This window comes from Pristiophorus japonicus, chromosome 4 (assembly GCF_044704955.1).
Source record: "Pristiophorus japonicus isolate sPriJap1 chromosome 4, sPriJap1.hap1, whole genome shotgun sequence".
Lineage (NCBI taxonomy): Eukaryota > Metazoa > Chordata > Chondrichthyes > Pristiophoridae > Pristiophorus > Pristiophorus japonicus.
Genome location: NC_091980.1, coordinates 77,102,158 through 77,121,332, shown reverse-complemented (window position 1 = coordinate 77,121,332; position 19,175 = coordinate 77,102,158). Strand labels below are relative to the sequence as shown.

General features: G+C 44.3%; 1 protein-coding gene across 3 annotated transcripts in view; it reads left to right on the top strand.

The window, feature by feature from the left end:
* Positions 1-19,175, top strand: part of LOC139262972 (pantothenate kinase 3) — a 49,742-nt gene that overhangs the window by 17,204 nt on the left and 13,363 nt on the right. For 2 of the 3 annotated variants that reach the window (XM_070878381.1, XM_070878382.1), the window contains 3 exons: positions 1,140-1,393; positions 2,454-2,630; positions 4,684-4,807. In XM_070878381.1, the coding sequence (XP_070734482.1) occupies positions 1,140-1,393; positions 2,454-2,630; positions 4,684-4,807 (555 nt within the window). Of the gene's footprint in view, positions 1-597; positions 833-1,139; positions 1,394-2,453; positions 2,631-4,683; positions 4,808-19,175 lie in introns of those variants that run through there. The other variant, XM_070878383.1, reaches the window with a different exon arrangement.

Sequence of the window (19,175 nt, the reverse complement as noted above, 5' to 3'; positions counted from 1 at the left end):
CCCACATCCTCGTCCCAACCAAACATTCCTCGCTCCTCTGACTCTTGACTGTTGGTGGTCATTGTCTTCAGCCATCTAGGTCCCATACTCTGGCATTCCCCCTCTCAACTCCTCGTTCTCTCCATATCCCCTCATTGTTTAAAACCCTCCTTAAAACTCTCCTCTTCAATTAGGGCTTTGGTCACCACTCCTGATTTCTGCTCCTTTGCCTCTGCCTCCATTTTTTTTTGATTACGTTTGTGAAACAAACTGAGACAGTTTACTATGTTAAAGGCACTATATAAATGCAAGTTGTTGGTGCAGTAAAGCACAATAGTGGATACTTTTATACTATATACACTTGAAATGTGAAGCACAATCAGCAGTACATTATAGATTTCATTCTTCTACATGCGTTGTCTCTGGAGAAGGCAGTTTGAGCTTTAACACCAGGGTGAAGTAGTAGTGGTTGCAGTTCATGCAATGGTGTAAGTGGTAGTTGTGGAACAATTTGTGTTAAATTAAAAGTATCACACAACACTAAAGTGCATTGGCTGAAATTCTTCCCATGTTCTGGTGATTATACTCATATACACCAAGTGATGTATAATGTACTGTTCCACAAAGTTTCTTAAAAGTATTAATGGTTCTGATGGTGGACAAAAGGCATTTTCTGGCTTTTCCTTTGTCATCTTCCCTTTTTTAGGTGGTCTCTTGTGCTAGAGACCATTTTTTAATGACCGCTTCGGTATCTCTGGCAGTACCACTATAAATTGGTGCTGGGAGGAGTGCACCAGCTGCTTGTTTACTTTTGATTTTACTTCTCCCAACATTTGGGAAGGGACCTGATGCCGTAAGTACCATCGGTAGTCATTTTTCCTTAACATTTTATTTTATGGGAATCAACATTGTACCAAACTGTCAATTGCTGTTCACAGTACAGAATTATATACTGCGGTTAATGTTCGCTAAAATTAAGCAGGAGTAACTTGCTGTTCTCTGTTTCATGTTGGAGAATGTCAGTCATAAAATTGATAAAAATTAAACAAACAATTTCTCATTCTGAAAGAAATGGTGGATATTACTATTGTCTTTAATTGTGTCAAACAGGGATATTGTACTAGCCTTCCAGTGACACTAATGGACTTTGTTTATTTCAGATTGGTAATCTGCAGTTACACAAACTGGATGAACTAGACTGCCTGGTCAATGGCCTTTTGCACATTGACTCTCTCAGTTTTAATGGCCAGGCAGAATGTTATTACTTTGAGAATGCCTCCGATCCTGAGAAATGCCAGAAGATGCCTTTCAACCTCGATGACCCCTACCCTTTGCTTGTGGTGAACATTGGTTCAGGAGTCAGCATATTAGCTGTATACTCAAAGGACCATTATAAGAGAGTAACTGGAACAAGGTAAAATCTTAAGAAGTTTGCAGTAAATTGTTACTGCAGTAACTTGATGTGGTTTTGTTTCTATAATTTATTTGTCAAATAATCTGATAAACCGCACTCCCACATTACAATAGCTCTTTAGAATAATGGTTTACTCTAGTCACAGACCCTATTGAAGTGTTTGTGTGTGTGTGTGTGTGTGTGTGTGTGTGTGTGTGTGTGTGTGTGTGTGGTAATCATTAGTGCATCTCCTATTGCATTGCTCACAGCAAATCTGCAGTGTGACCCCCCCCCCCCCCAACTCTGTCACTCCACATACTTTTAACACGAGTTAATACCCTCTCTTAAGTGTATCTACAGCTTTCTTGCCTCACACAGGTAAGGGATCATGGTCCAAACTGATTAGATTTTTCATACTTAATGACATGAACAAAATCATCCTTGTATTGTGACCCAGGTATACAACAGCTTTTTGGGCTGATGATCTAAGACCACCTCGAGGAGGTGGTTTCCCACTGCTTTGGCATCACACCAGTTGTAGTATGAATGTAGCAACTGCAAAGTGAGCAAATCCTTGGGCATTTTGTTGGTTCGCCAAGAGTTTTTAATAATTCATTTTTAAACATTTTAATAGAAGTATTGGTCCATCACTTTGAACCTTCATTAGCATTAAAAATGTAGCCTGCATTTGGACACCAGTGAACGGAAGGGTACACATTTGTATGTGTAAGCACACTTGTGTAGAGTTCTGCTTTGCCTCACTAGACAACCATGTGCATTTGGCAACATAATTTAGTGTCCGTGCTCCACATTGCTCTGAGTAGATACTGGTCTCAAACCTGTACCTGTAGCATAATGACATTAACATGAAAACACCTCCATCCACTAGGGTTTCATGTATGGAAGTAGCCAAAACTAATGGCAAAAATGGGGCCCTGTTAAAACCAATGTGAGCTGACATATGTCAAACCTCAGATGAAAGAAAAAACAAAGAACACTAATTTACTTTCAAATGTTCAGATTACTAATTTAAAATGCCAGTCTTACCTCAGATGTTAACTGTGTTTGTTTTTTATTTTAGTTTAGGAGGCGGAACCTTCCTGGGCCTCTGCTGTTTGCTTACAGGTTGCGAGACCTTCGATGAAGCCCTTGAAATGGCATCAAAGGGTGATAGCACTATGGCTGACAAACTAGTGCGGGACATCTATGGAGGAGACTATGAACGGTTTGGTTTGCCGGGATGGGCAGTTGCGTCCAGGTAGGTACAAGTGTAAGGATTGGGTTAAGGAGTGGTTTATTGCAACAACTGATTTTTGAGCTCCTTGATTACTCAGAAACCAGTATCTCTGCAATTTTTTATGCAACACTACAATACTCGAGCAATAGTTTACACTGCATACAGAAATTCAGAGGATATTTTGCAGGATGTCATTCTACACCAAATCATTTTCTCCAATAACGTTATACATAAGCTACTTCGACTTTCAAGAAGAGTTCTTAGTGATTTTAGTAAGAATAGAGAAAGCTAAAAATGTACAGGAATTTCGCCTGAAATGTATAGGAGAAATGTCTTAACAAACATGGGGGGAAAATTGCCCCCTTCCTTAAGGCCCATTACTGCCTCGAAGACAGTTTATGCCCCGCCCGGCACTTCGACCCGTTGTCAGCCGCGCGCTTACCGCCCAGCGGCGACCATTTTTCTGCCCAGCAGGAGAAATTGCCCCACATGAGCGTGGCTGCCGCCAGTTGGTGCCCCCGACAGCTTCGCGCGGAGGGAAGCTGCCAGTGACTGGGCGGTACGGCCGCCTGAAAGAGGAGGGTGCACTGCAACGGCCACCATTTTGTTTTAATCGCCAGCCGACTCTTGTATCGCTGGTTCAGCTGGGCCTCCAACAGGCAGCCCGGCACCCGCTCTTGGATGGCCCTGCCGAATCCCTCCCTGGTATACCAGTGGGCTCCAGGTAGGCCTTGCAGTGTTGGTCCCCTTTAAGTGAAGGCGAGGGGCGTTGCGATGCGTTGCACTTGTCATCGCTGCCCACACCCCACCTGACACCGCCTCAAACAGCACCCCAAAGTGCTGGGAGGCGGTGTCAGAGTTAAAAGAGCTGAACTTTCTGGCTCTTCCCTCCAACTCCCACCGGGCGTTAAATTTCTGCTTCAACTGAAGTGCCCTTCCCAAATTCTCAAAGGGCAATTTCGGCCCCCCACTGCTTAGTTCTAGCGCCTGCTGTCTTTATTTCCGCACTTTTCCTTTTTATCTCCATGGATTGTTTCTAATATTGGTTTGAAGTTATTAAAGATCATTACCATGACAAAGTGTTTGAAAACACTTCACCATTGTATACATGGCAGGGACGAACACAGTGCCAGTCGTGGCAGGTGCAATAATTAAAATGAAAAATCAAAGAAACCATATTTGAAGAGTACACAGCACATCAGTTTAAAATATTAAACCATAGGCGCACAAATTTTATTAGTCTAATAAGTATTGCATCGTTAGTCACAAACTGTGATTGCGGCCATTATGAAAATGAGAATATAATGGCCACATATATGCACGGTCAGAATAGTAGAACTTACTTAATTTTGCCCATCTGAAGTAAACCAGTCCAAATTCTGTTTTTGATTTGTAATGATTGCAACTATAGGTTATGTGGATTTAGTTGGCCGCTGCCTTAAATGTTACACAACCAGATAAAGCTTCCCGATATCTCGTTGAGTTTACCCAGTGTGTAGCTGAGCCATACAGACCAGGAAGATTGCGGGTCTGCACTAAATCAGCTGGCCTTGGCTTGAGCGGGTGTCTAGATGCTACGATTAGCCTGAGCACCCTTGTGTTAGCCATGGTTCCAACTTTTGATTATTATCCAGCAATTCCTGCTGACAATACCCATCTGTGGCAAATGAGTAAGGACAGAATTGGGCTAGTCGATGATGCCCCCCACAGTTCAATAGCACATTGATACTCACCTTTTGAGGCTCACACCGGTATAATGACTATTGGCCTAAGGTATCAGAGCGTGCCACAGCCCAGCGCCTGCAGAATCATACCCCAATCAGCTTTGGGGATGGGTTGAAAAGTAGCAAAAAGGCTAATTTTGTTTAGTTGTAGAAGTAATAACTTAAATTTCTGTAACACTCCATACATATGAATAGATGTACAAGGGCTGTATCGTGCGATGCACACCAAGAAGGAAGGGGAAAGAAGAGGTAAAAACCTGGTTCTCTGTGCTTAATATTATTCTGATACATACCTGTAGACAAAAACTGTGGTTCCTGAATGAGTAATATTTCACTCTTTTCTCTCGTAGTTTTGGCAACATGATTTGCAGGGAGAAGCGAGATTCAGTCAGCAAGGAAGATCTAGCAAGAGCTACCTTGGTCACCATTACAAACAACATAGGATCCATAGCCCGAATGTGTGCACTAAATGAGGTATAGCAGCTCAGTCAGTAGTTGATTATCTCTTAAATGATGGTTGGCTTTAGTGTGCTGTGTATATTGTGGAACTCCTGAGTGAGGCCAGAACTGCTATAATTAAATGAGGACACTTCTGTTTAAGTCTCGCTTGGTGTTATGTTGGTAATATTTTTAAAGGTATCTGCAGGTTTGGCTCTTACGTGCTGAAGTATTTCATGTAATACTGCAGGTAAGTTATTTTAATAAGACCATAAAGGTAATCTTTCAGCCATTTAATTGTGCTTTGTTGCTTTTGCATCCTAGAGTTTCTGTATCACATTGGGCAGCTGTTGTGTTCTGTTGTTGAGGCTTATAACAAATGCTGGCAGATCTTGCAGAAGAAGCACATTTTTGGTTAGTGAACAGTAGTGAAGAACCTATTAACTGAATCACACTGGGTACTTCTATATACTTACAGGTGTAACTTATTAATGAGTGTAATTGCTTAATCAATTTAATCATTTTCTCACCCAATCATTAAAGCAGCTGGTGGCAAATAGCAAAGTACAACAAATCTAAGTTTCATGTTTTATATTTACTCCTTAAGGGATGATAAAATCATATGATAACTGCATCAATTTGCTTATATTACCTTTCTGTTGTATCTATAGATTGTTAATAAGTGATGTGGAAATCCATATGTTACTATGGCAGCAATTTATTGGTGCTTCTGAATTAAAATGTATTTTGATATTAGTTCAATCTAAATTTTATTTCAATTAGTGTCTCAATAATTAAAATTGTTGCAATGCAAAGAAAAAGGTCTCCGCGTTTTGAAAGTGTACCAAAGTGTTTGTAGCTATTTTAGGACAAATGTTAATTTGTTCAAACAAGCGCAACATAACTAACAAAATTGGATAATAAAGTCTGAAGATCAGTATTTTCTGGGATTGTTGTGTACAGCTAAATAGGTTATCCGTTAGTAATTAAGTCTAAACCAGTCCTCCGTCAGTGCTTCGAAGTGTACACAAAATAAGGAGTTTAGTACCCACGGAGTTGGATGTTATACAGATAAACCTCCTTCAATAACCTGCTTATTGTTGTTCCCATTCTAGGGGGAAAGTCTCCTGTTTTCGCCATTCCACATGCCACAAGGAGGGAGGGGATTCTGCGTGTGTGTCTGCTTGGTTCATGTGTTCAAGAGAGTAATGCATTTTGTGATCAGAACAAAATTGATAGGAAACAAACTTAAAATAGTTGAATGCATACAGCTTTTATGAAGCAAGAATCTCTTGAATAAGGGGCCACCCATTTAAAACTGAGATGAGGAGAAATTTCTTCTCTCGGAGGGTTGTAAATCTGTGGAATTCGCTGCCTCAGAGCTGTGGAAGCTGGGTCATTGAATACATTTAAGACAGAAATAGACAGTTTCTTAAACAATAAGGGGTTATGGAGAGCGGGCAGGGAAGTGGAGCTGAGTCCATGATCGGATCAGCCATGATATTGAATGGCGGAGCAGGCTCGAGGGTCTGTATGGCCTACTCCTGTTCCTATTTCTTATATTCTTATGTTGATCTGGATACATGTAGTGTAATACTGGGAGGAAATGTGTGAATAAAAGGATGTGTTAGTAGTGTAACATTTACTGAATCTTTGATGTCATGTTACTTAACAAAGAAGTTGTTTTTCTGTAATTCGATTATTACATCTCCCAGGACATTCCTGACTGAATTATTTTGAAGTTTTTATTTATTTATTCATTCACGGGATGTGGGCATTGCTGTCAAGGCTGGCATTTATTGCCCATCCCTAATTGCCCTTGAGAAGGTGGTGGTCAGCCACTGCCTTGAACCACCGTGGTCCTTGTGTGAAGGTACTCTCAGTGCTGACTATCATAAGGGTTTGGTAAAACTGAGTGGCTTGCTAGGCCATTTCAGAGGGCAGTTAGGAGTCAGCCTCATTGCTGTGGGTCTGGAGTCACATTTAGGTCAGACCGGGTAAGGATGGCAGATTTCCTTACCTAAAGGGGATTAGTGAACCAATTGGGTTTTTCCAACAATCTGGTAGTTTCATGGTCACCATTACTGATACTAGCTTTCTAATTCCAAATGTTTTAAATTCCCCCAGTTGCCGAGGTGGGATTTGAACTCTCATCTCTGGATTATTAGTCCAGGCCTCTGTAACATAACCACTATGCTACCGTTCATTTATTCACTGTTGTTGTGTAGGTGAATGCAGCCAATAACTTTGCACACAGCAGAGTCCCAAACTCCGAGAGATGAATGACCAGTTCATCTATTTTATTTTTGGTGGTGGTGGTTGAGGGAAGAATAACCTATTTTGAATAAGTTGGTGTAAGGTCTAGCAAACCTGGCCTCAGCACCAAACAAGTGCCCATTGCTTGTGGGGGCGGGGAGCACTAAAATAATTTTTGATGGGTCATTCAGGAAGAATGTTGGCCAAGCTGCTGAGAGAACGTAATACTTCTTTTCTTGCCGTGACATCCTCAACATCAACTTGAACAGGAGACAGCACCTCAGTTTAACGTCTCATCTGAAGTATGGCAGTTAATTAGCACACAATGTTGCTAATAATGCAGCACTCCCTCAGTACTGCACTGGAATGTCAGCCTGGATTAAGTGCTCAAGTCTTGAAATTGGGCTTAAATACAAAACCTTCTGACTTGGGTGAGGATGCCAAGCTGATACTTGATTTTAATATATTCAGGAAAAACTGCACATATTTGGAGCGAGAAGCTATGCAGGAGAATGATTTTCTCGAGTCTCAATACCCATCAAAAGCCGTGGAAAAAACCTTAGATTCTCTGTACTTTCGGCTTCTTTACAGTGCTGCCTTGTGACGTGAAGATCAAGCAGCATTGTACAGGGCTATGAAAGTACAGAGGCTTTGCATCGTTCAAGTATAAATTAACTGTCTCTTTGCTCTCTACTGTCTTTACTCTTTTCCCCAACCAAGCTACCTAATTCTACACTTTGTCCAGTAATTTAATAATGGGATATCTGTGTATAGACTATATGAAAGAGTGGAAAGGCTGTTTCCTGTGTTAATAAACTTTAGTTTAAGCAGAACCCTAGCTACTGTATTTGGTGATGTACTTGCAGTTTCAGTAAACGGCACATGGCAAAAAGATCAGCCTTCCTAAATCAAATTCATCAGACAAATGGATCCACATTTTAAAAAGGCAGACACTTTGGGCTAGAAATTGGCCAGGATTGCAGCCATTATAACATTAAAAGTGTTTTTTTTGCCCCTCAAATTTAATGACATTTTCAGATATTGGCCAGTGATTTAATGCCAGCGTAAAAAAAAATGACCGCTTTTTTTCTAAACCATTTTTGTGATGTCACTTGGTGTCAAATACTCCGATGTCGCCGTTTTTGGAAAATTGGCCAATAACGCCATTCTTAATACCACCCAAAAAATGCAAGTCGTGCCAGGTCGGATTCCTGGCGCTAACAGCGCCTTCTTGAAAAACTGAGCTACAGTTCAGTTAATGAAAGCATTTGGAGGGAAAGCTACGTTTTACACTGAGGTTTTTGAGTGTTTATACTAATGACATTTAAGGACATTGAAAAGAATGGGGCATAAGCTATCTCTGCCATTATTGCTGGCTGCTTTTGTTATCAATCAGAGACCTCGAAGAAGGCTTATTCGACAGCATTATCAACGTAATCATAGAAGTTGCAGACTTATGGGCCTTACCCCAATGAGTTTTCAAGGAGAAGCACTCATACCTGCACCTGTCTGAGGCACAGTGCGTTAGAAGGCTGCGCTTTTGAAAAGAAGTGGTCACGGAGATATGCCACTCATAAAGGCAGACATACAGCCTACAAGTGTGAGGAGGACTGCATTGCCCGTCAAGGAGAAGGTGACTGCGGCACTTGCCTTCTATGCCTCCGGCTCCTTTCAGGCATCAGCAGGGCACATATACGCCATCTCGCAGTTTGCTACACATTGCTGAATTTGGCAGGTGACTGCTGCACTGTTTGCCGCAGGAAGGACTTCATCAGCTCACCAATGACCAGGGCGGCAAAGAATGGGAGGGCTATAGGCTTTGCACGAATTGCTGCCTTCCCCAAGGTACATGCTGCCATTGACTGTACGCACATCACCCTGTGAGCGCCTTTTCAGGATCCGGAGATTTACCGAAACCGAAAGGGATTCTACTCGCTGAACGTACGGATAGTCTGCGACCATACTCAGTGCATCATGGCAGCAAATGCCCAATATCCAGGGAGCATCGATGATTGCCCTCATCTTGCGTGGGAGCACTGTCTCACAGCTGTTTGAGCGTCAGCCAGAAGGCCAAGGCAGGATGCTGGGGGACAAAGGTTATGGGCTTGCCACCGGCTCATGATCCCCGTCCGCAACCCTCAGACAGAAGCTGAGCATTGCTACAACAACAGCCATATAGCCGCACGCAACATCGTATGGGGGGAGGGGGGAGGGATGAGGATGAGGAACCCACCACCCCCAGGACAACGGGAGGCTGCCTCGTGGAGCTTTTGCCACTGCAAAGAGCCTTGTGCCAGCAGTTGATAATTCACCACTTTGCATGAAGGCTGAATGACACGTTTCATTATTGACTGCCCACTGTATCCCACCATGTTGACTATTTCCCCCTGTTATTCTGCGAATGAGACACTACACAAGTTTGGTTTGGTTGAAAAAATAATTTGAAATTTATTAAACATTTGTACAATTTTACTTTCTAAATGTTAATTTTGTAACTTTTTTAAATTGCTAAATATTAAACTTTTCAATTGTAAACGTCATTTAAATAACAATAAACCAATCAACAGCAACAAAAGAACATCAAAACAACAACCCCTGCAACAAAACATCCTTCAGTTGCAGCCACCTTTCTCTCTCTTTTTTTTTTCCCCCCCCGAGCATTGTTGCCCTTGGCCTTGCCCCTTACCCCTACCCGTAGCCCCGGTGGTCCCAAGATGTTTTCTCGGAGCGAGGCCAGGGCGCTGCTGTTGTTGGGGGACAGACCGAGGAGACACCAATGGAAGCCTTGGAGAAGCTGGGGCCGCGAAAGGCCTGGCTTCTGAGTGTTGAGCCTGTTGCTCCGCCTCAACACTGGTCGGTCTGGGTGTCATGACTCTGTGTTCTCGCGCGTTGCAGTTACTAGCTGCGAAAAACTCTCCCTAATGTCTGCAGATAGTGCTGCAATGTTTTCCAAGATTCTCGAGGAGCTGTTTGCTGAGCTGGATGCTCTCCCCAGACGTTTCCACCAAATCAATTTCCCTGTTTGCCTGCATTTCGGCAGAGTGGCCTTGCTGACTCAGTCTCTGTACAGGCGGGCTTCTGCCCTGGATGTGCTTTGCTGGGACCCGGGACCTCGGATGTTGGATAACCAGGAATGGTCCTGCTTTCCTCCTCTGATAGACTGTGCCTGTGTGGCCTCCCCCATCCCCCACATGTGAATTTCTTCCTCCTGTGGAGGTTCCTCAGCAGAGCTGAGGTCGGTGTCCTCGACTATGGCATCCGTCGAGCTGTGGGCATCCCTTGCCATCTCCGTTGAGTCTGAATCCACACCTGTAAAATATAAAAGAAAAGCCAACAGGGGAGAGGGCACAGTGACATGAGTAGGCTCACATAGCGCAGGCTCATTTGAAGGACCACCACTACTGAATTACGTGTCGATGACCTCGGAGGCGCCAGTGGGAGGTCGAGGAGGAGGCGGAGCAGCAGAGTCGGGAGGCCCACAAAAAGGCCCATCAGTCGGGAGATGCCAGCGGGAGGTCGAGGAGGCGTCTGAGAGGCCAGCCGGTGCAGCAGGGAGGTAAAAAAGTAGTGGAAAGAAATCGAAAGGTGACATCACAGCCAAGGGGGTAAGTGATTGGTGAATAGCTTTTCTTTTTTCTTTTTTTTGTCAGTAAGGAACCTTTATCATTGTTGTTAAATTAAGTTAATCTAAGAGTTAAAACATGGCAGGACAGCTTGGACACGTGTTATGCTCCTCCTATACTATGTGGGAAGTCAGGAACGCTTCCAGTGTCCCTGATGACTACGTGTGCGGGTAGTGTATCCGCTTCCAGCTCCTACGGGACCACATTGCGGCACTGCAGCTGCGGGTGGATTCACTCTGGAGCATCCACGTGAATAGCACATTTAGCGAGTTGGTCTTACTGCAGGTAAAGGGTATACAGCCAGCTAGGGAATGGGTGACTAACAGGAAAAGCAGTGCAAGGAAGGTAGTGCAGAGGTCCCCTGCGGTCATCTCCCTGCAAAACAGATACACCGCTTTGGGTACTGTTGAGGGGGATGACTCATCATGGGAGAGCAGCAGCAGCCAAGTTCATGGCACCGTGGGTGGCTCTGCTGTACAGGAGGGCAGGAAAAAGGAGTGGGAGAGCTATAGTGATGGGGGATTCGATTGTAAGGGGAATAGATAGGCATTTCTGCGGCCGCAACCAAGACTCCAGGATGGTATGTTGCCTCCCTGCTGCAAGGGTCAAGGATGTCTCGGAGCGTGACATTTTGAAAAGGGAGGGTGAACAGCCAGTTGTCGTGGTGCATATAGGTACCAACGATACAGGTTTAAAAAAAAACGGGATGAGGTCCTACGAGACGAATTTAGGGAACAAGGAGCTAAATTTAAAAAGTAGCACCTCCAAAAGTAGTAATCTCAGGATTGCTACCAGTGCCATGTGCTAGTCAGAGTAGGAATCATAGGATAGCTCAGATGAATACGTGGCTTGAGGAGTGGTGCAGAAGGGAGGGATTCAAATTCCTGGGACATTGGAACCGGTTCTGGGGGAGGTGGGACCAGTACAAACTGGATGGTCTGCACCTGGGCAGGACCGGAACCAATGTCCGAGGGGGAGTGTTTGCAAGTGCTGTTGGGGAGGGGTTAAACTAATATGGCAGGGGGATGGGAACCTATGCAGGGAGACAGAGGGAAGTAGAATGGGGGCAGAAGCAAAAGATAGAAAGAAGAAAAGTGAAAGTGGAGGGCAGAGAAACCCAAGGAAAAAAACAAAAAGGGCCACATTACAGCAAAATTCTAAAGGGGCAAAGTGTGTTAAAAAGACAAGCTTGAAGGCTCTGTGCCTCAATGCGAGGAGTATTTGGAATAAGGTGGTCGAATTAACTGCGCAGATAGCAGTTAACGGATATGATGTAATTGGCATCACGGAGACATGGCTCCAGGGTGACCAAGGCTGAGAACTCAACATCCAGGGGTATTCAACATTTAGGAAGGATAGGCAGAAAGGAAAAGGAGGTGGGGTGGCGTTGCTGGTTAAAGAGGAAATTAATGCAATAGTAAGGAGGGACATTAGCCTGGATGATGTGGAGTCGGTATGGGTGGAGCTGTGGAATACCAAAGGGCAAAAAACGCTAGTGGGAGTTCTGTACAGATCACCAAACCATAGTAGCGAGGTTGGGAACAGCATCAAACAAGAAATAAGGAATGTGTGCAATAAAGGTACAGCAGTTATCATGGGCGATCTATTGATTGGGCTAACCAAACTGGTAGCAATGCGGTGGAGGAGGATTTCCTGGAGTGTATTAGGGATGGTTTTCTAGACTAATATGTCGAGGAACCAACTAGAGAGCTGGCCATCCTAGACTGGGTGATGTGTAATGAGAAGGGACTAATTAGCAATCTTGTTGTGCGAGACCCCTTGGAAGAGTGACCATAATATGGTAAAATTCTTTATTAAGATGGCGAGTAACACAGTTAATTCGGAAACTAGGGTCCTGAACTTAAGGAAAGGTAACTTCGATGGTATGAGGTGTGAATTGGCTAGAATAGACTGGCAAAGGATACTTAAAGGGTTGACGGTGGATAAGCAGTGGCAAACATTTAAAGATGGATGAACTTCAGCAATTGTACATCCCTGTCTGGAGTAAAAATAAAACGGGGAAGGTGGCTCAACCGTGGCTAACAAGGGAAATTAAGGATAGTGTTAAAACCAAGGAAGAGGCATATAAATTGGCTAGAAAAAACAACAAGCTTGAGGACTGGGAGAAATTTAGAATTCAACAGAGGAGGACTAAGGGTTTAATTAAGAGGGGGAAAATAGAGTACGAGAGGAAGCTTGTGGGGAACATAAAAACTGACTGCAAAAGCTTCTATAAATATGTGAAGAGAAAAAGATTAGTGAAGACAAACATAGGTCCCTTGCAGTCGGATTCAGGTGAATTTATAATGGGGAACAAAGAAATGGCAGACCAATTGAACAAATACTTCGGTTCTGTCTTCACGAAGGAAGACACAAATAACCTTCCGAATGTACTAGGGGACAGTGGGTCTAGTGAGAAGGAGGAACTGAAGGATATCCTTATTAGGTGGGAAATTGTGTTAGGGAAATTGATGGAATTGAAAGCCAATAAATCACTGGGGCCTGATAGTCTGCAGCCCAGAGTACTTAAGGAAGTGGCCCTAGAAATAGTGGATGCATTGGTGATCATTTTCCAACAGTCTATCGACTCTGGATCCGTTCCTATGGACTGGAGGGTAGCTAATGTAACACCACTTTTTAAAAAAGGAGGGAGAGAGAAAACCGGGAATTATAGACCGGTTAGCCTGACATCAGTAGTGGGGAAAATGTTGGAATCACTCATTAAGGATGAAATAGCAGCGCATTTGGAAAGCAGTGACAGGATCGGACCAAGTCAGCATGGATTTATGAAAGGGAAATCATGCTTGACAAATCTTCTGGAATTTTTTGAGGATGTAACTAGCAGGTGGACAAGGGAGAACCAGTGGATGTGGTCTATTTGGACTTTCAAAAGGCTTTTGACAAGAGATTGGTGTGCAAAATCAAAGCACATGGTATTGGGGTTAATGTACTGATGTAGATAGAGAACTGGTTGGCAGACAGGAAGCAGAGTGTCGGGATAAACGGGTCCTTTTCAGAATGGCAGGCAGCGACTAGTGGGATGCCGCAGGGCTGAGTGCTGGGACCCCAGCTCTTTACAATATACATTAACGATTTAGATGAAGGAATTGAGAGTAATATCTCCAAGTTTGCAGATGACACTTAACTGGGTGGCGGTGTGAGCTGTGAGGAAGATGCTAAGAGGTTGCAGGGTGACTTGGACAGGTTAGGTGAGTGTGCAGATGCAGTATAATGTGGATAAATGTGAGGTTATCCATATTGGGGGCAAAAACACGAAGGCAGAATATTATCTGAATGGTGGCAGATTAGGAAAAGGGGTGTTGCAACGAGACCTGAGTGTCATGGTTCATCAATCATTGAAAGTTGGCATACAGGTACAGCAGGCGGTGAAGAAGGCAAATGGTATGTTGGCCTTCATAGCTAGGGGATTTGAGTATAGGAGCAGGGAGGTCTTACTGCAGTTGTACAGGGCCTTGGTGAGGCCTCACTTGGAATATTGTGTTCAGTTTTGGTCTCCTAATCTGAGGAAGGACACTCTTGCTATTGAGGGAGTGCAGCGAAGGTTCACCAGACTGATTCCAGGGATGGCTGGACTGACATATGAGGAGAGACTGGATCAACTGGGCCTTTATTCGCTGGAGTTTAGAAGGATGAGAGGGGATCTCCTAGAAACTTATAAGATTCTGACGGGATTGGACAGATTAGATGCGGGAAGAATGTTCCCGATGTTTGGGAAGTCCAGAACCAGGGGACATGGTCTTAGGATAAGGGGTAGGCCATTTAGGACTGAGATGAGGAGAAACTTCTTCACTCAGAGTTGTTAACCTGTGGAATTCCGTGCCGCAGAGAGTTGTTGTTGCCAGTTCATTGAATATATTCAAGAGGGAGTTAGATATGGCCCTTACGGCTAAAGAGATCAAGGGGTATGGAGAGAAAGCAGGAAAGGGGTACTGAGGGAATGATCAGCCATGATCTTATTGAATGGCGGTGCAGGCTCGAAGGACCGAATGGCCTACTCCTGCACCTATTTTCTATGTTTCTATCTTAACTGAACCCTAGTCCAATTACAGTACATCGCATAAACTGAAGCCTAGCTCACAGACATACTTAACATTGAGCCAACCCATGCCATGGATTTTGCAGGACTTGCCCTCATTCTACAACGTGGGCTCAGCATATGCACAGGTAGTCGATCTCTGCGACGCACCCATCAGACCTGCCACATGACTTTAAGGGTGGCTGAGTGGCACAGTGTTGCTGGACTGCCACCTGTTTTATGCTGCTGTTGACGGATGTGCGACAACGTTCCCTGCAAAGATGGCAACAGAAATTTTTAACAGAGGGCCCTTCTGCTCTTGTACCACATGCAGATAGTTATCAAAGCACTTATACCATACTGTGTGCATTTAATACAGTGGTCTATTTAATGGCTCTAGTACTTTACTTACACGTTGTTCATCACAAAAACATCAAAGTGCAGAAACATCTTTTAATATATCAAAAAGCAGTCTTTATAATGTGTGACGATCAGAAACCTAGCGATACCAACATGTGTCACATTTACAATTTAAGTAATTGAAGTGCATAAATATAAATTATTACTTACTCTGACTCATCGGCAGTCCTTCAGAGTCAAGGATGACTTGTTTCTATTCTAAAAGTGAGTTCTCAGGTGACAGGAGTCCAATGCGGGACCTACAGTCTCTGTCACAGATGGGTGAAGGAAAAGTTGGTTGGGGAGTCTGGGTAGACGCACGCTGTTTACGCTTGTTTTCTGCTTGTTCTCGGTGATGGGAGTCGAGGTGCTTCGCGCCCTTCCAGATGCTCTTCCTCCGCTTTGAACGGTCTTGGGCCAGGGATTCCCAGGAGTTAGTGGGGATGTTACACTTTGTCAAGGAGGCTTTGAGGATGTCCTTGAAGCATTTTCTCTGCCCACCTGGGGCTCTTGTGTCGAAGCTCCACCTAGAGCGCTTGCTTTTGGAGTCTCATGTCGGGCATGAGGACGATGTAGCCCACTCAACTAAGCTGATCTAGTGTGGTCAGTGCTTCGATGCTGGGGATGTTGGCCTGAGCACCTGCACACTGAGGTCGAACTCCAAGCCATCGTCAACACCTTCACCTAGGTGTACAAGAGCATAGGCCTACGCGAAACATCCGTAAGACAAAGGTCCTCTACCAACCTGATCCCACCACACAGCACTGCCCCCTGATTATCAAAATCCACGACGAGGCCTTGGACAATGGTGGACCATTTTCCATACCTCTGGAGCCTACTGTCAGCAAGAGTAGACATCGATGACTAGGTCCAACACCGCCTTCAATGCGCCAGCGCAGCCTTCAGTCGCCTGAGGAAGAGTGGTTGAAGACCAGACCTCAAACCTGGCACCAAACTCATGGTCTACAGGGCAGTAATGATACCCGCCCTCTTATATGGCTCAGAGACATGGACTATATACAGCAGACACTTCAAAGCGCTGGAGAAGTATCACCAGCGCTATCTCCGTAAGATCTTGCAAATCCATTGGCAGGACAGATGCACCAACGTCTGTTGTACGCTGACCAACTTTCAATGGTCATGCCACCTCTTACTGTACTGGAGATAGATCCTCTTGATGGGAGTCCACTGTGGAAACCTGTTCTGCCATAAGGTTTCACACTTTCATAGCAGATGAGTGTAACTTTCCATGACCCTTCCTTGCAATCTTGCCCCATCTGCTCGGTACAGGACTGACCAGGGCCTCATTTGCACCTGTGAATTTCCTGGCCCTCTTCCTATCTAAATCACCCTGCATTTTTAGTTTTTGGAACACCTGTGTTGAACTATAGTGAACTCTGCTGAAGTTTAAATGCACTCTGAAAATGGCTGATTTAGCCCTGGTGTACTGCACATGTGCAGGAGCACCCATCACGTGACCTGGAAGGTAGCTGGAAGATCGAAAGAAAAGAAAAGAGACACTTTTTTCTGCACATGCGCAGAACAGGCATTTTTAGCACTCAAAAAATCAGTTTGGTCGCATAAAAACGGTGCAGTTTTATCATTTCGCCAAACGTTACAAAACGTTTGGGCGTTAGTTTTTTGCCGTTATTTTGGCAGAGAAAAAAGTCGTTAAATGCGAATAGCGCCAAAAAACAACGCTATTTCTATATGGCCAATTTCTAGCCCTATGTGTTAAGTACAAGAACATGTTACTTATATTCCACAACCTTTAATGGTAACCCAATAAAAGTTGGCCTTGCTAGCGATGCCCATATTCCAAGAATGAATAATAAAAACAATATTGCTTAATACTGTTGGAGCCCGGTTCAGCTTTGCAAAATGTCCTCCAGTTAAGCAAATTTTTGCAAGTGGTGAGATTTGCAAGATTATCCTGTGTTCTTCGGTCTGATGCAACCAGGGTGAAAATAGCAGAATGATCTTTTGTCTAATTTGTTTCAGTTGGTCTGTTTGCTTAAAGCCCAATGATCCTTTTTTGTTGTTGCACACATTGTGTGTTTTACTTTAGAGCACCTGGAGGTTGAAATCCTGAAAAATGTACACTTGAAAGTATCCAATTTAAAAGATTTTGTGTGTGTTCCCATCGATCAGCTAATTTGCCCATTATGGTCAAAAGCAGAAAAAGATTCTGGGCAGAATTTTGAAGGCGGTCAGCGGGCAAGATCAGTGGCGGGTCGGGTGGGGAATTGTTTTTTTTTAAACAGCGGTTCGGGAACCCGCTATGAATCAGCCATTATGCGCTTTTCCCAATGTCTGCGCTGAGCAGACCCGACAGGCAGCGGCAGGGGATCCAATTAAACTAATTATAATGCACTTACCAGACCCTTAACAGGCTTTTTTTTAACCTTGCTTTTTAACTAATTTCATGGCCATAGGAATCACGCTGTTCGGTGACCATGTCTCAACCTGAGGCGGGAGTTCAGTGGCCAACCCTCCAGCTGATTACTTGAATGTTTCAAATATCCAGTAAAAGCTCCCACCTGACAGAGATCACTTTCCTCAGCCACATGCTGTTCCTCACTGCATTGCCACAACAGATTTAGCATGCTACGTTTTTCTACAAGTCTCCATCCAGTCTCGCCTCTTTATCCCTCTCTCTATTAACAGATCACTTCCATCAATGTACTTCACCTGCCATCTATTTATACTGTCTCACCTTGGTCTTCAGAATCCTGTCACGATGAGCCCCAACAACAGCAGCACCAACAACACCACCTACATTCTTTGCAATCACTTGATGCTGCACAGGACAAAGGGCATTCGTACCAGAGCACATTGCTGCCAGGGATGACCTCATCATGGCCAGATTTACTTAACTTTATGCTGTGCACCCTGGCTGCCACATGATGGGCCTGGATGGCACCACCCCATGCCAACAACATAAAGCATCCCTACAATGACCAAGCCATGCCTTTCACACACATCACCATTGCGAGGGTTATCGTTATGTCTCACCATTCACTGCAACTCACTAAGCCACTTCCAAAGGTGCACACGAATCTGTCCAAGACCAGAAAGTGTTGGAAAAAAAGGTTCCAATGTTTGACAACCCTTTAATAGGAACTTTACATAAACATTGGATAAAACACCCAAATGGCTACCCTTGTGTGTTGTTAGTTGGTATGATTGCACTAGGATGAGATGTGAGGGGTGGATAGTGAGATGGAGATGTGATAATGTAGATAGAGAGGGATAGGTGGAGATGCAGGATAAGCTGGTGTTAGTAAGGATGTGCAGGAGTAGGATAGAGAAGACAAGATTGATGGGAAGTGATGAGCACAGCAAGGCGAGGTTGGGTGTGGCTTCGTACTAACATTTCGTGATCTACTGAGATCATTGAAAGGTTTGCGCCACTGCACCCAGGTACTCCTGACCACATCCCTGCTTGTGCCCTCCTGTGCAATGCGCAACCAGGCTGTTTTGGTCTCCTGGGCAGGTATCTTCCGCCCATGGGAAGGGAAGGGAAGAGGACCTCCTTGCATGCTGTGACTCCCTCCATAAGCATATGGAGGGAGTCAGGGGAAAACCTGGGTACAGCCCTCTGCAACTGTGCTGCAAACATTGTCCGTGTTTGCAGCACCTCAATGCTGTAAAACACTGACAGCACAAATGTCAAAAGAAAGTTGGCCATGGTCCCTTTTAAGGAAACTGGTTGATGATGCATCATGAATGATATCACCAAACCTGCTTCCTCTAATTGGCCTGGGAAACGTGCTGGGCGGGCTTAACAAGCCCTATCAATGTAAATTCCTTTTAGGCAGCGGGATGGAGCCAGTAGCGGGGCTGTGACCTGCCACCGACATCATCCCCACTGAGGTGAGCAAAATCCCGGCCATGGTGTTGAGAGCAAATTGAGATGACAAAGTATTTACATTGAAGGGTTACCTTGCGAGACAAAAACATTTTGCTTCCTTAATCAGCTGCTCTTGCTTTCTTGAGATAGGGATGATTAATGCATCTGTAAGCAGAAGCATTGTTTTATTCAAACATTCATAACTTTGGATTGCTATGCTTTGTGAATGCCAATGGC